The sequence below is a fragment of the Sander vitreus genome, chromosome 9, assembly GCF_031162955.1.
Source record: "Sander vitreus isolate 19-12246 chromosome 9, sanVit1, whole genome shotgun sequence".
Lineage (NCBI taxonomy): Eukaryota > Metazoa > Chordata > Actinopteri > Perciformes > Percidae > Sander > Sander vitreus.
Genome location: NC_135863.1, coordinates 2,302,514 through 2,320,057, shown reverse-complemented (window position 1 = coordinate 2,320,057; position 17,544 = coordinate 2,302,514). Strand labels below are relative to the sequence as shown.

The 17,544-nt window shown below is 42.1% G+C and overlaps 1 protein-coding gene across 2 annotated transcripts in view; it reads left to right on the top strand.

Annotated features, from left to right (window-relative positions):
• Positions 1–17,544, top strand: part of LOC144523041 (1-phosphatidylinositol 4,5-bisphosphate phosphodiesterase gamma-1-like) — a 54,654-nt gene that overhangs the window by 15,933 nt on the left and 21,177 nt on the right. For both annotated transcript variants that reach the window (XM_078258329.1, XM_078258328.1), the window contains exons 3-13: positions 2,095–2,188; positions 4,214–4,261; positions 6,554–6,638; positions 8,081–8,161; positions 9,795–9,829; positions 11,107–11,179; positions 12,343–12,438; positions 12,523–12,641; positions 14,592–14,677; positions 15,688–15,808; positions 16,923–17,091. In XM_078258329.1, the coding sequence (XP_078114455.1) occupies positions 2,095–2,188; positions 4,214–4,261; positions 6,554–6,638; positions 8,081–8,161; positions 9,795–9,829; positions 11,107–11,179; positions 12,343–12,438; positions 12,523–12,641; positions 14,592–14,677; positions 15,688–15,808; positions 16,923–17,091 (1,007 nt within the window). The remainder of the gene's footprint in view (positions 1–2,094; positions 2,189–4,213; positions 4,262–6,553; positions 6,639–8,080; positions 8,162–9,794; positions 9,830–11,106; positions 11,180–12,342; positions 12,439–12,522; positions 12,642–14,591; positions 14,678–15,687; positions 15,809–16,922; positions 17,092–17,544) is intronic.

The following is a 17,544-nucleotide window of genomic DNA, read 5'->3' as shown; positions in this document are numbered from 1 at the left end:
ACTTCAGATACAGTATTAGGGGACCACTAAGGTCTATATAAAAGAGACTTCAGATACAGTATTAGGGGACCACTAAGGCCTATATAAAAGAGACTTCAGATACAGTATTAGGGGACCACTAAGGCCTATATAAAAGAGACTTCAGATACAGTATTAGGGGACCACTAAGGTCTATATAAAAGAGACTTCAGATACAGTATTAGGGGACCACTAAGGTCTATATAAAAGCATCCAAAAAGCAGCATGTCATGGGACCTTGAAGTCATTAGTAAACATTGCAAGATGGCTACGGATGAACACTAGTTGTTTGAAACGGCTTTGGCCGCTACGATGAACAAGTTAGACTTGGCTTTTTATCTAAAACAGGAACAGAAGATGGCGCTCGAATCGTTCCTTTGCAAGGACGTTTTTGCTGTTTTGCCGACCGGATATGGCAAGAGTTTAATCTACCAGTTAGCTCCACTGGTAGCTCAGCGTATGGGTATGCTCTAGATACATCATCCCGTGTATTGTTGTGATTGGTCGTAGTGTTATCCAATTGCGCGCAGTGAGATTTTCAAATGCATGCTTGGTGCCGCCCCTCGAGTTGGGGCATTTTCATTACTCAATGCCAGACCCTTAATCTTTTGGATTTGGGTCTGGATTTCCAGGCTAAGAAAACTCCAGATGTGAATCACAGCCATCTCTGAGCCGCTTTATTCACTCTCACTTTAAAAGAAGTAGTATGTTTGTAGTTTTGTCGTTTTTCCCCCCAGTAATAATAACATTGTAGTCAAGATTTTTTTGTGACATCTTGGGACATCGTAACGTCTCGGATATGGGAAAAACGCATGATCAATTATTACCCAAACTGTAGTAGTGTGCGACACAGTTTCCCTGAGGAATGAGGGATTATTACTAGGGATGCACCGAATCCAGATTTTTGAGGTTCGGCTGAATAACGAATCCACTGGTTAAGATTCTGCCGAATCCGAAACCAAATACCGGATCCTACTCCCATCCTCAGTCCATTAACACAGTAAACGCGTTAATGAAGTAAACAACGTTAACAGCCTCTAAAATAGTTAAATGTAACAACTTAATGTTGAATTCACACGCTCTTTTCACATCGTAGGAAAGCACATCACTATCGCCAGATAAGTGACAATTTTGTTTGGCAAATGTTCGCTAACCAGTGTATGATGAAGGCATGTTGGGTGGGTGAAATTAGAAAGCTAACGTTAGCTAACGAGCAGCAGCCGGCCGTTCGGTCGCTCCGCTCCCCCTGTAGGGAGACTCATTTGCCGAGCGAATGGCTGACAGCCCGGGAGAGGCACTGTCTGGTTAACACAAGTTTTTAGCTGTGACTGTCCTTCCTTTGCTGTACCTGAAGTTGCTGCATTTGGCTGCTGTCTGTAGATTCCTTCATGCACAACTCGTATTCTTTTGGATGTTTCATACGCAAATGTCCTAACAGCGGTGATGTTGTGTATTGTTTAGGGTCCTCGCCACCACCAGACAAATCAGCGTTGCAAATTGAACATGTAGCTGGACTTGAATGGCCTTCTTTTGACTGAAAGTACTGCCAAACAACACTTTTTCTGCTCACAAGTTCCATTTTCACTTTCTCACAGCCTACTGCATTGAATGGTCCACCTACATAAACACCTTCCCGTAATCAACGGTGGAAAAAAATTCTAAGGTTCGGCAGAAACCGAACCCCCATCAAAAAGCCCAATATTCAGCCAAATCCGAAGCCGAATCCTGGATTTGGTGCATCCCTAATTATTACCATCATTTCTTTCAGTTTTATCTCCAAATAAAGTGGATCTAACTAGATAACATGTTGATTTTGATGTCTCCATGTTTCCAGATTTCTTTTTTTTTCTTTTTTATGACTTCACCGTTATCCTAACTCATAAAATGTAAATGGACAAAACTGCAAAAATAAGGCCCGAGTTCCAATAAATTGGAAATGGTATCTTAAATTAACTTTCAAATAAACATTTCTTTTAGCTGTTTGTTCCCTATTAACTTGCAATCTGACATTAGAAGGATTAGGAGTCGCCAGTCAGACATTTTGACAGTTTTTTTCCCGTCTTTGTGTCTTTGCAGCCTTCAGCGAGGAGGAGGTCAACATGTGGATCACTGGCCTCAACTGGCTGATGGTTGACACTCAGAGAGCGCCCGCACCACAACAGATCGACAGGTGTGTGTCCACGTGTAACACTGTTGTCGTGACTTTAAAGGAATACTCCCCTGAATCTCTTATCTGTTGAGTATCAAACACTCAAACTCAGGAATGCTCTGAACAGTTTGCAGCGTGCTCCCGGTACGGAAACTACTAGTCAATTTATTTCAGTAGTTAATTAGCAGAAAATGAATTGGCGACCACTTTGATAAAAGTAGTTACAGCAGAGTGTTCCTTAAACTGTGGAAATAGTTTTATTATCATAAACATGCATCACTGAACTACTTATTTGGGGTTTTATAAATCACGCAACACGTTCCCACACAGTGTGTGGGTGTCTGTGTGGGTGTGAGATTAAGTGATATCCGGTTGCATCAAAAAAAAGCGGCGACCGGGATGGGAAAGGGAGGTGCGGGTCGGAGGAGAGGACAAGTATTTGTTTTGAAAATATTTACCCCAGATGAATGTGCGGAGGCAGTTTTGGCTCCTGTGGTGCAGGCAGGAGAACAGAGCGAGGCTGTCAACATAATGTGAGCGGTATATGTTTGGAGACGGTCAGAGGAAATGAAATAGCTAAATATGTTTGTTTGTGACAGTTGTGTAAACTGGAGACTCATCAGCTTTCCCTGGGTTTGACGAATACAGACTCTTAGTATCGAGCTACAAGCTGTTGCTTAAAGGGAAAGTCCAGATTTTTGTGGTTGTATGAGCTACTTCTCCATAGTCAGTGTGTTAGCTAGAGTAGATGGCGGTCGGCTAGTCCCCAGTTTGGAGAAGCAGGCAGGAGTACAGACATAGAAGCTAAGTAATGTACTGCTGTGGACGAGGGCAGCAGCTAAATGCATTTTAGACACTATATAGTAGGGCCGCATGATATGAGAAAAATATGTGGGATGTGATAACGTTGAATATCACGATAACGATATTACTTATATAAATGAACAGATATCAAAGTGTACTCAGTTCTGCCTTTTTGCTGCTTTCAGTAGTCTACTAAAATAAAACAAATTGCTTGTTGAATTTAAAAGAAATGATAGGGAATCATTTCCAATGTTATTTTATCTAAAATCTTTGAGTGTCTTTCGCAATATGGTTATTGCGCCAGTTGATATCGCGATGACGATAAAAAAACAAAAACAAAAACAATATATTGTGCAGCCCTGCTATATAGCCGTTTTGTCCATCTCTGCTCTCTTCAAAGCCACCACACTCCTTTGACAAAAACAGTCATTTTTGCCTCGCAGAACACAGGAGTCACTAGTCTACCGCTGCCTCCCTTGGTTAGTTAGGGTTGTTGTGCGACTTTGGTTAATCCAAACTAATCCTTTAAAATCACAACCTAACTGATCGAGGCAGCAGTAGACAGAGCATCTCCTGTTTATTGCAAGGTAAAATGACTAATAATTCCTCACCGGTCAGGTGGGGTTGGCAGCCCCTCTAATTAAATGTGGAGGGCGAAACCATAAAAAAATGGGAGAGGAATCTAAGCCTGGGCAATATATTGATATCGATATATTGATATCGATATATGAGGCTAGATATCGTCTTAGATTTTGGGTATCGTAATATGACACGTGTTGAATTTTCCTGGTTTTAAAGGCTGCATTACAGTTAAATGATTGATGACATTTTCTGAACTAACCAGACTGTTCTATTATTTGCCTCAGTCATTATATCCACATTATTTATTAAAAATCTCATTGTGTAAATATTTTGTGAAACGTCTATTGTCAACCCTACAATATCGCCGCAATATCCACGTCGAGGTATTTGGTCAAGAATATTGTGATATTTGATTTTCTCCACATTGCCCAGCTCTAGAGGAAACAATGGAGAATATATATAGGTGATTTCTTCATTAAATGTCTTTTAATTTCAGTTTCTAGCAATGCATAGCACTATTTCTGCTGTCACCAGTCACTCGCATTTTCTCCAGGAAACGTGTGGTTTCTATTTTTAATAATTTAAAACAGGATTCTTGTGATAATCACTCCTTCTGCCTCATGTTTTTTTTTTCCCTTCTCTCCATCCCTCCCTCCATAGGTGGCTGAGGAAACAGTTTGAGGTCATGGACCGGAGCCACGAGGGCAGGTGGGTGACTCGCCACAAACACGTCAACACCCAGTCAGAGCTTTCACATTCGCCTGTGATGGATGCTCATTGGCCGGCCTGTCCGACCCATTCTCACTCCCAACTCTAAATACTGATGCTTGGTCAGTGTTTCTCAGCGTCCGATACCGACGCAAAAATCACCCTTTAGCGTCTATGGAACGCACCGCGGGCAGAGCAGCAGCTTTACCGCAGTGCTGTCAGGTGACGTAGTATTAAGAGCGACAACGGTAGCGAGTAGTATGAAAGACCGAAAATCTGGGTAAGGAGGTTGGTTGGGGTGGTGGATGGGTCAAACAACACAGGAGACCGGGGTTCATGTCCCGTTCTTGTCCTGTGTGTAACTAAAAAACACATTTTGTAACTCCACCCACGACCTAGTCTATATCCACAACGTTCCACTTCCATTGCTCCAGTGCCGCTGGAAATTCCACCGGATGTTACCTTCCGCTTTCTTTGTGTTGTCATTTTATACTCATTTTATGTCTATCCAGACAGCTAGCTAGACTATCTGTCCAATCTGAGTTTTCTGTTGCACGACTAAAACAACTTTTGAACGTACACGTTCCACCAAAACAAGTTCCTTCCTGAGGCTATTTTGCAGCGGAACCGTGGCTCCTTGCGGCGCTTAGCGCTGCTGAAGACGATTGTGATTGGTTTAAAGAAATGTCAATAAACCAGAGCACGTTTTTCTCCCATCCCAGAATGCTGTGTGGACTAGCCAGACCCTCCTCCGCAGCGCTGTGGAGGAAGGTCTGGCAACGCGAGACTGTCTGAAACCTAACTGTACCGTTCTTGTGCTGCATGTCAGTTTAAATGTCTGTCCCGCCCCAGAGCGTCTAAAAGTGACGCCAAGAGTCCCGACCAAGCTCGTCAAAATATGTCACTAATGGAGACTTTTTGCGTCAATAACAAACGCCAAAGGCGCCTGACCAAGCACCGCTTTTGATTCGCTGGGAGTGAGAATGTGTCAGCCTGTCACAGCAGGTGGAACGTGGAGTTGAAACCAGATCCAGATGTCATCAAAGAGCGTATTGGACCCCTTTTCTCAGGGGGGATCTGCCCTGACCTTAACCTGCACACATTGCACACTTTCTCTTGTCTGTTTCTCTCTGGTGCTTGCATTAATAAGTCCAGGCTTCTGTTTTGGGTGGAAGCTGCTCCAGGACAAACAGCCTGCCAACGCCTGATAAGGAGCAGGAAGTGATGCGATGGGCTGGGAGAGGGCAACTTCCTGTCTCCTGTGAAAATAGTAACAGTAGCTAGACAGAGGGAAGCGGGTGGGGAGACGAATCAGACCGGGCAGGGAGGGAGGTCATTGACCCCAGATGATCCTCTCAGAGCATTGACCTGGATTCTTGTTCTGCTTCTACCTGCTTTTCTCACTTCCTTCCTCATTCTGTTACTGACGGCTGCGTGTGTTTTGTTAATCAGTAAAAGTAGTTATCCATGTGCTGTTTGTCTGAGAGAGAAAAAGATGTCCAGGTAAAGACTTAAACAACTCCACAGAAGCAAATTTCCATTTTCTCTGAGCATTTTAAAGACTCTGTGATGGCGTAAAAACCAAGATTGAATGTTCATTCTTTACCTAAGAAACAGCTAAACCCTGTAAGCCAACATGAATGAAAACATGCTGGGGAAAAAAAAATGGAAATTTGAACATCTACAATTCCACGACAGCTGGGAAAACTCCATCTACTGTTTAGGAGTGTTAAATGCCCCAAATCTCCAGAACAGCTGTTTAAAGCGTAAATCTCGCCGTATTTTCGTTTTTCGGTCAAATGGCCTTTTGAATGGGAGTGCTAGGGACACTTTTATGCTAGCCTCAAAATAGCTATTTTTAAAACCCTAAGAAGGCTCAACACAACATGAAACTTTGCTCCAGGGGCTCTACACCTTAACGCAAGCATTGACAACATTGTTTGTGTACACAGAGTTTACTAAAAAGTGTCTTAGTTAGGAAAGTAATGTTTAGTTAGGAATGACTGGTGCCTTTAGTCTCTTCCACATGGTGGAAGGAAGGTATACAGTGTATTATTAATTCAACAACGGTAGTTATTTAAAAATTTAATCGTGAACAGGGTGAATCGAGATCGCGATTTTTTTAACGATTAATCGTGCAGGCCTACGTCTAACCCCCTGACCCTAAACAGTGAAAGCTTTACTGTTTACTCACCCTCAGCCTGGAAATATAAAATCTTGACATCGACAGCGCCATCTCCTGGTTCTTTAACATTTTCTAAATGTACTTTCCCTCTCTCATTTCTTTTTCAGCATCACAGTGAAGGATGTGAAAGGTCTGCTGCCTCAGGTCAACTACAGAGTCCCCAACATGCGCTTTCTCAAAGACAAGCTGCAGGTCAGAGCACAATAGCAGTCTGAAAAGTCTTTGTTTTTCTACAGCTCCTGTTAGGGGCGGGGAAAGAAATCGATACAGCATAGTATTGCAATATTTTCCATGGCGATACTGTATCCATACACGGACGCCAGCTATTGATCTTTTATTATATAAATTGCACATTACTTTTTTTTAGTCCCAAGGCTAGAAGCAAACAGTGGCACATTTGGTTTACTTTAAAGCACAATTCCGGCGCAAAATGAACCTACGGGTTAATAACATATGTGTACCCAGTCGACCGTTCTCTGGGACATGTTTTCATGCTAAACGAATGTGTCTCTAGCTTTAAACAAGGTCCGCAAACCAGTGGTTAGCTGCTAACGCTAGCTTTCGGGGCAGATGGTAAATCGCTATTTCTACACCACTAACAAGGCTCAAAATAGCACCACACTTCAACGGTAGCATAATGAGGGTCCCTACATGCAAACCGAAGCATTGAGAACTTTGTAAGTGTACAGACAGTTTATTAAAAAGAGAGATTATAAAGACAGTAGCGTTCATGTTTACATGCGGGTGCCATCTCGGAAAACAGTCATGAGCAGTCGAACGACGAACGTCGTGCAACCAGTAACATAGCTCAAACACAGCGTTCGTGATTGGACTGCTCATGACTGTAAGAGTACATGTTTTATTTGATTCGATTTCAAATCAAATGGTGGGGGTGATGGCGCAGTAGATATGACACATGCCTTTGGTGTGGGAGATCTGGGTTCAATTCACATTGCGATACGTCAACCAATGTGTCCCTGAGCAAGACACTTAACCCATAGTTGCTCCAGAGGCGTGCGACCTCTGACATATAGCACATATAGCAGTTGTAAGTCGCTTTGGATAAAAGCGCCAGCTAAATGACATGTAATGTAATTTCAATTCCCCAGTTGCTAAAGGGCCTGCGCAACTTTTTCAGTTACACAATTGTTCTAAACACCTGCAGTAGCACAGCAGTACATACCTGTTTGCATTGAATTAAGGTGGACTAGACTGTAATACAAACGGTTCAGTTTTTCAGGTGCATACAACATTTATGGAAGGTTTTCATTTAGTTTTTCTGCTTGGAAAATCCTATTTCACACCAATAACATTTAAGTAAGATGAACAAACAGAGAAATGTGACTTTTTTTAGGTAGAACAGATGTTGACAAAGTTTTCCCTTGGGGACATCATTTGAAGTTGGAAGAAAAGGTAATAAATTGCGATATATTGCAGAATATCGCAAAATGTGTAACATCGCAGTAATGTCGTATTGTGACACAAGTATGGTGATAATATCGTATCGTGGGGCCTCTGGTGATTTCCCGCCCCTAGCTCCTGTGCCTCTTTGAATGTTATGTCCTGGATGTTCGGACGTGACCACAGCTCTGTTTTATGTCACACTAGCTCTCATCCTCCCTGTCTTTACTCAGGAGGTGGAGGCCAGGAGCGAGCTTTCGTACCCCAACTTCTCGCAGCTCTACAGAACGCTGATGTTTGACGCACAGAAGAGTGTGAGTCACTTTTGGGTTTGCACACTCACACTGTCGTGGAAGAAGTACTCAAATCCTTTACAAACGTAAAAGTAGTTGTATCACAATAGGACCATATATAGGGTTGGGCATTGCTTGGATTTTAACAATTCAGATTCCAATTCCGATTCTTCCTTTCGACTCCGGTTGTGATCGATTCTCGATTGTGATTCTTTGAGGGGTGGAGTTGAAGCGGGTCACATGCTTATTTCACAAATAAGGGGAAAGTTTTATTTTGATTCAATGGTGATTTACAGTTTTACAGGGCTTTTTCAACGTAAAATAAAGCCAGACTAGAGCGCTGCTTACTGTGCTCCATGGCTGCAACACAACAAGTGCCTGGCTGCTACGGAAACCAAAACGTGTGCATGTTAAAGCTTTAGTGCGTAACTTTTTGATATTAATGAACGTCCGTTACATTCAAGCCATTGCCAAATGAGTTGCTACAAAGCTAATTAAGACTATCAGCTCCACACAACTCTCTCTGGATTTCTCAGTATGACTGTATTCAGAAGATTGTGTCTTCCGGTGACTTTCCCGTGCAGAAACTCGAGTGAAGATAATGAACTCTTCTGAAGAGTCCATCATGTTTTTTTAATCCTCCGTGTCCTCCTTGGATACTAGCAACTGTGTGGGGGAGGGGTGGGGTGTGCGATCACGTAAAGTTTGTATCATGTGAACGCGCGGACAGTGTTGTTGTCATTACTTAAAATTCCTCATGGGGGCGACAGAAACTACGCACTATAGCTTTAAATTTGGAACCGATGATCGGATTTGAAACCAAACGATTCCAATAAAGAAACGATTCCGATGGAATCGTAATTTTTGGAACGATTCCAAGTAGGAATCGATTCTCGATGCCCAATCCTAACCATGTACTCGTGTTATTGCAAGGTTTAGTTCCATAATTACGAATCATGTAGACTTTATGTTTATGCTTATGTGTCATTTTTGGTAATGGTAAGAATGTCATTTTTTTAATCCTCAGATGTATTTTCTTACCGTTCTAGGCAGCCATTGCTTTCCATTTATGTTCTGTAGGGCATGCAAATCGAGTAGCAGACTCTGGGAAAGTGTTTGAGTTGTATGATCCCTCACATTGAACATCAACTCTGCACTCAAAGGGCAACTCATATATGTAACTATGACAAAAAATGAATGCAGACTGGATGTTCACAGCTGGATTTATGCAACTCAAGCAAGTTTCAAAATGGTTTAACTGGGACTTCAGATTCATGTGATTTGTTGTAAAAATATTGCAAAACCACCAAAATCATCCTTTTAATAAATAATTATGAAATAAAATCCCAAAATTAGAGATGGATTTTTTTGGAGATACAATAATTAATACTGTTATTAAGTCTCAATCTGCAACATAACCAGTAATATCAGCCATCAGATGGATGTCATTTCCCTCTGAGATGTACAGTAGTTGTGGAAAAGTTTAAAGTTTCTCCCACTATGGAAAAGTACAGTTTGTGTATATCCCAATCCCACTTCAGTACGGTATTTGAGTACTTCTGCACTCGTGCCACACCACGCTCACTCACTGTTTATGCTTCACCTGGCTCCCTCCCACCTGTCCGTCACCTGGTTCCTCCCCTTCTGTTCCCAGATTATTGAGCAGCTGGAGCTCTCCTTCCCTCTGCGGTGAGTCCTTCCACCTTCACCTCCACCACCTTCTCTTCCTCTTCCTCAGTGTCTACTCCCACGTCTTCACGTCCCCCTAACTGTTGTCCTTCTACATCTCCGGTTTCTCTTTAACACACACTAAATGGATAGTCCGGATCTTTTAAAGTGGTGCTGTATGAGTTACTTCTCCATAGTCAGTGTATTAGTAGTCTATATCGAAGACATTTAATTTCCGGTATTGTTCAGGTCCAGCTGGAAATACCGCCGGATGTCCCTCATTTCGGCCGGATGTCCGTCACCTTCTGCTTTCTTTGTGTTGGCATTCTAAACTCGATTTCTGAGGACTGTGGTTAACTGCTCCTCAGATCTCTGCAGGGTAAATCCAGACAGCTAGCTAGACTATCTGTCCAATCTGAATTTTCTGTTGCACGACTAAAATAACCTTTGAACATATACATGTTCCACCAAAACAAGTTCCTTCCCGAGGCTATTTTGCAACGGAACTGTGGCTCCGTCCGGCGCTTAGCGCCGCCCAAGACGATTGTGATTGGTTTAAAGAAATGCCAATAAACCAGAGCACGTTTTTTCCCATATCGGAACGCTGTGTGGACTAGCCAGACCCTCTTCTGCAGCGCTGTGGAGGAAGGTCTGGCAATGTGAGACTAGTGTATTAGCTACAGTAGATGGCCCCCAGTCTGGAGTACTGACACGGAAGCTAAGTAATGTACTACTGTGGACGGGGGCAGCAGCTAAATGGGGAACTGAAGCAGTTGCCTCTGCTCTCTTCGAAGCCACCAGACTCCTTTTGACAAAAACAGTAATTTTGAACGTTGGAGTTGCTGCTCTACTGCTGCCTCCACCAATAGTTAGTTTGTGTGATTGTGCGACTTCTGTGAATCCAAACTAACCCTTTAAAGTCACACAATAACACAAACTACTATAGCTAACACACTGACTGTGGAGAAGTAGCTCATACAACACCACACTTCAAAAAATCTGAACTATCCCTTTAAGGGAGATTTAGGCTTTCAAGAAAGTGAACCATTTCCATGTGTTTTTGCCATTTTAATGGTACTTCAATTTTTTTTCTTGGCTCTCTGGATGTGAAACATTTAACGTTATGGAACATTAACCTTTAAAACTGGCATAAATAGAATTGGCATAGGTAGTAGAGTAACATGGTTAGTTGCCAGACAGACATTTGTATGTTAATGTGTCACGCCTCCTTTATTTGAACTTTTCTTTACCTTTCCCTCCTCGGCCATCTGACATCTTGAAAACCGTTGTGTTCGCAGGAATGTGGACAGACCGGAGCTTTGTCAGATCTCCCTCTACGACTTCCAGAAGTTTTTACAGATGGACCAGAAGGTACGGAGCAGACTCATCGCCCGTCGACAATTCAACTCTTTATTTCAGACACACCGGTCCATATCAGTATAAAAATATGTAAAACACAACAACACAGACAAGTCAAATAAGTTATACAAATTGAAGTTCATAAAATCAAAGTGATTAAAAAAACATAGACATTTGTTCCAATGTTTCCAAAAGCAAGACGTTCTTGTGTCACTCTGTGTGGGGTCATTTAAAGCCATTATACTGTAATTAGATTTTTTGAGTTAAGCGACGATGGCAGTGATTACTTGATCTTTTGTTTATTAAGTGTGCTGATGGCTGTGGGTCTCTGAGTCTGGTGGTCCGAGTTTTGGCAGCTCTGTAGTGTCTGCCTGATGGTAACTGTTTAAAGAGTGGATGACCAGGGTGTGAGGTATCTTTAATGATGGTTTTTGCTGCATTGATGTAGCGTGAAGTGGCAAGTTCTTCCAAGGGAGGCAGGGAGCAGCCGGTGATCTTTCCTGCAGTCTTGATGACCCTTTGCAGAGCCCTCTTGTCTGCTGCAGTGCAGCCTGCATACCACACCGAGATACAGTACGTTAGAACGCTCTCAATGGTCCCCCGGTAAAACGCCACCAGCAGCTTGTTTCACACCAATACATTTCGAGCACATTTTGACTATACTGTTCAGGCTGTCTCTGTCTTTCACTGGGACGCTGTGAAACCAGCAGATAAAAGAAGGATTCATAAGGCTTTCGATAAAAGATTGAATAAAAACGACGAGAATGACTGGCCTGACAGAAAAGGAGTTGAGTTTCCTGAGTAAGTGAATTCTCTGTATCCTTCTTTTATAATAGCCTCATTATTAACACTGAATTCAAGGTGGTCATCAAAAATGGTACCTAAATATTTATATGAGGTGACCATTTCAACCTTTTCATTGTTAATAAAGGACTCCCTGGCTGCAGGTTTTTAGCGTCTAAATGACGATGGAAAGTTCCTTGGTTTTTGAGATATTTGTATAGAGGGGAGTACAGTAGGATCTAAAAAGGGCCGTTTTAACATCATCTGTGCACATGTGGAATTTGCGTGCCAGCATATTGGCTTGTGCATACAGTTTGCAACACTGCCGCACACAGAAAAATGCTCTCTTATAAAACTGCTCTGTGCTCACTTCTTTCTCCGGCTCGTCTCAGGAGTCGTGGGCGTCGGATCTGAGTCGTGTCAGAGAGTTCCTCACCGGGTATATGAGGGGGGGGCCGCAGCCTGAGCCCATGCTGCAACTGGATGAGGTGAAACAAAGACACAGCTGGAATAAACTGTGCAGATTTTTCTTTCTGGCCTCACAGTCTGATCGTGTTTCTTTGTGTTTCTAGTTCCTTACGTTCCTGTTCTCTAAAGAGAACTCTGTGTCTGACCCTCGGCTCTCAGCTGTTGTTGCTGATGACATGAAAAGGCCACTGTCTCAGTACTGGATCTCCTCTTCACACAACACGTAGGTCTCAACGTTTGTGTCTCAAATCATATCTTTGTCTCAGGAGTCCCCATACTGTATAAGAAGATCTTGTTATCGTATTTAAAGGAGCTTTAGGGAAATAATGGTGCTTTAAACACTCCACATTTTGAAAATCCTGCTTATTTTCTGTCTTATTAAGCCCAGTTCAAAACAAAGATTCGCGACGAGACGAGGTGAAACTTGGAACTACTTGCAACACACCGGTCTGGAGCGTTCTAAAACCTGCCAGTTCACACCAATGCAACGAGACGGTGTATCATCCCCAATGGAACGACTCTTTGTACTTCTGTTCTTACTTCAGACCTCCAGGCTTTTTGTGGCTAAATATATCATGTGGATAAAGTCAATGATAGTGAGCTGCTTGCTTCTAGTGATGAACCTGATTCACAGCTTAGTCCTGGGCGCTTCCTCTTTTTAGTCATTCTCTAGCTCGCTCAACCATACGGGTTAGGTTACGTTCTACGTTTTAATTTTCTATAGTTTGTAGCCGACTTTACAAAATGAATTTGCTATTGGCTGTTGAAACGGGTGACGTCCCTTACGTTCTGAAACCAGCCTCTGCGACTTGAACAACTGAGTCGCAGCTAGACCATCAGCTGGTTTGAGTCGAGCTGAGACGGGCCGGTTCAGACCGCTGAAACCTTTCTCTGTGACGCTCTAAAACGGTTTCGTCTCGTCACGAATCTTTGGTCTGAACTGGGCTTTAAGGCCCTGTTTACACGACAACGCTCGCGGGTGAAAATGACAACATATTTGATCAGATGTGCCTTTCGTTTAGATGGCGACGACATTTTTGGGGCTTAAAAACACACAAAAAAATTGAAACCACCCTCCAGAGTGGAAATCTTAAAAACGCTCCACTGTCGCATTCCCGTCTAAAGGGTAAAAACACACTGTGTCTGTGTGTGTGTGTGTGTGTGTGTGTGTGTGCGTGCGTGCGTGCGTGTGTGTGCCATGTGTGTCTGTGCTGTGTGTGTGTGTGTGTGTCTGTGTCACCTCCTCGTCTGTCCAGACAAAATTGTTTGCTTTTGTTGTTCGCTTCGTGCTACTAGGGAGAGGAGAGGGAGAGAGGAGGAGGAGGAGGAGAGGGAGAAAAGTAGAAGGAAAAAAAAATAAAGTGAACAAAAAAAGTGAGAACGCAACGCCACTTTTGCGTTTTCTCTTCAGATGGTTTCCGTCTAAACATAGCCTAAGAGTCATATGAAAGGATACATTTCTTCTGTGTGTCCAATATTAACATATCTCAGGCTAGCCTAACGTAACACAGAAACTGGAAGCCTAAGTGATGCCTCCCAACATCTCCAAATCTGTCTTAATCACATGTTGCGTATGTGTGTTTAACATGTCTAAAAAAAGAAATGACGCACGGTTTGATTAGCAGTTAGCTGCACGTAGCAGCTTTGTATACTTTCATAACTCGGAACAAAGGCCCAGCTAACTCTTCTCGAATGTAGTAATGACTGAATTAATGCGAACTGCAAAATAAAATGTGTAAATAACAGCTTTTTTTTAGTTCATCAAGTTTTTTTTCCTTTTTCTTTAAACGAAACATGTCACGTTTATATTGAGTGTAATGCTGAAACAATAAGAAAATTCAACACCAACGACTGAATCAACTGATCATTTTAAGCCAAATGTTCTCTGATTGTTGCTTTTCAAATGTGAGGATTTGCTACTTCTCTCAGTTTTATACCTTTCTAAATTGCATTTTTTTTTTTTTTTTTAAAGCATTTTTCTGACTCAAATGATTAAAGAGGAAATAACTGACGTTCTGTATTAATCAATATTGGGAGCTAACATTAGTTTGAATGCAAAAAATGAAAATGAAACGGAACATCTAACTCTCAGTGAGACAGCAAATCTCCTTGAATGACATTATTAAAGCACCACTGCTCTTGTGAACTTGTTTCCATGTCGTTGTTCTCCCAGCTACCTGACAGGTGACCAGTTTTCCAGTGAATCTTCTCTAGAAGCCTACGCCCGCTGCCTCCGGATGGGCTGCCGCTGCATTGAACGTAAGAGTCTCCAACATTTGATTCTAACTCACAAGAAAATTAAGTGTTGGCTTTAATCAGAAATCCACTGGGCCTAGGGGCTGGGCAATACATCAATATCATATCGACATCGAGTTATGAGGCTAGATATTGTCTTACATTTTGGAAATCGTAATATCCTGATAATAGACAAGTCTTTTCCTTGTTTTAAAGGCTACATTACAGTAAAGGGATCATTTCATCTGAACCTACCTGACTTACTAGCTGTTTTATTATTTGCTTTTACCCTCTTGACTCATTGTATCCACATTATTTATGATTATGTATCAAAACTCTCATTGTGTTAAAGTGCTCATATTATGCTTTTTTGGCTTTTCCCCTTTCCTTTATTGTGTTATATATCTTTTTGTGCACGTTATAGGTTTACAAAGTGAAAAAGCCCAGAGTCCCCCCCCATAGCTAAAACAGAGAGCTCAACACACAGGGTGAAAAGAGGAGCTGCAGCAATGTGCAGTACAACAAAAAGATGGTGTTTTTTGAAAATTAAACCACATAAACCTATTCTGATATAACCTCTAAATACAATTATGAACCTGAAAATGAGCATGATATGAGCACTTTAAAGCTATAGTGTGTAGTTTCTATCGCCCCCATGAGGAATTCTAAGAAATGACAACGAAACTGTATGCCCCTCCACATGATATAAGCCTGGCTCCCCTAGTATTCATGTTGCCTGGTTAGTTTCTGACATTTAACCATTCACTTGAATAGGAAGTGTGTCCAAACTTCTGACTGGTACTGTATTTGGTGAAAAATATCATGAAATATGACTTTCTCCATTTGGCCCACTGTTACTGAGGATATTTAGCTGCTCTTTTAATCAAATGTATTCTGCAACACCCCCTTTTGTTGTCTTATTTCGTGCTCAGATTTCTGTTTTGGTCTGGTCTTTTCTGTCAGGGCCACACAGCTTAAAAGCCTGAACATTCAGTCGAGGTTTGTAACTACATGTGTGTGTTTTCTGATCTCAGTGGACTGCTGGGACGGACCTGACGACCTGCCGATCATCTACCATGGCCACACGCTAACCTCCAAGATCAAATTCCTGGATGTGCTGCACACCATCAAAGAGCACGCCTTCGTCACATCAGAGTAAGTTTGGAGCTGGTTTTCATTGTGTTGAGATATGTTAACTGGGTTCGTCAGGTCACACTGGTCTGGGTGACGATGCCAGTGCTGTCCCAACTTTATCAAAGTAAACAATGTATTGGTATTCATTAGGGCTGGGGCGATTGTCCCGATTCGATTCTTCCACGATACATGGGTGCCAATTGGATTTCGATTTGTATTGATTGTGATTCTAGAAGTATTGCAATCTGATAGAACTGAGTATTGCGATTTTCTTTTCCTTCTTTAACAAAAACAAAAGTTATAAGTATTACACTTCTAGAGACGATATATGATGAGACATTTCTAAAAACAAATTGTTTTCTAAGAAGAATGCACATCACAAGTCAGTCAGTGTGACATTTAATTCATTTAAAGACGAACATTTAAATCAGGAGAGACTTCGTTGCAAATATGCAAAGGTTTATTTGTACATATGCATAATATGAAATGTACAGAGTCTCGGTAAGACACCATCGTTATAAAAATAATTTTAAAGGGGTAGCGAAGCAAAGGCATATCCCCCCAATGGAGTCTAGACACTGGTGGTGGAGGACCCGAAGACCGGACCAAAGGAGCCGACGGGAGCGGTCTGCCGGAGGAGGTCCCAGGGTGCCGTGGGTGACGATGACTGGAGGTGGAAGGGGAGGAGGAGGGTTTCACGCTTTGCCTGACATGACAACTGACAGCAGCAGAGAGAAGAACAGAATTAAAGCATGCCATGCTGTGATTGGCATGTGAAATTCATGGCCAATTCTGCTTGGTTTAACTGAAAAGTGAACCCCTCGAAACAGCTGATCAGTGTTAGGAAGAGAGAGAGGTGAATGAAGTTTAGGAGTCTTCCTGAAAGAATTTACGCTGAGCTTCATAACATGGATCTTTCTGCATTTTCTGCTATTGCTCAGTTAAGCTGGAAACGGATATGATGTAGTCGCCGTTGGCGGTACCGTATAAACAGAAAATATTTAGGTGAATCATTGGTAAAAAAAAAAAAAAAATATTGATTGTAGGTTTTATAATTGTCGCAAAAATAAATCAGGATACATACAATTTTCCCACATTAGAAGAGACTCACCCACCTGCTGTTGTGCCTCTGCAGGTATCCTGTGATCTTGTCCATCGAGGACCACTGCAGCGTGGTCCAGCAGAGGAACATGGCCACGCACTTTAAGAAGGTGTTTGGAGATCTGCTGCTCACCAAGCCTGTCGATAACAGCGCCGAGGAGCTTCCCTCACCCTACCAGCTCCGCAGGAAGATCCTCATCAAGGTACACAGACAACCACACACCTGCGTAGCAAACCATATCAGACACAGCAAGGGCTGTGCGATATGGAGAAAATCAAATATCACGGTATTCTTGACCAAATACCTTGATGTCAATATTGCGACGATATTGTAGGATTGACAATTGGTGCTTTGACAAAATATTATTTACACAATGAGATTTTTGATAAATAATCATCAGACATGTCGATTTAATGATAAAGTGTGTAAAGGCAAATAATAGAACAGCTACAACAGTCTGTTGAGTTCAGAAAATGAGATCACTTTACTCTAATGCAGCCTTTAAAACCAGGAAAAGACCACACTTAATATATTACGATTTTACTCATATCACGATATCGATATCATATCGATGTATTGCCCAGCCCTAGACACAGCATCTTTCAAAGTTAGATGTGTAATGTCATAATAGGGCAACAGACTCTCACAGAGCTAC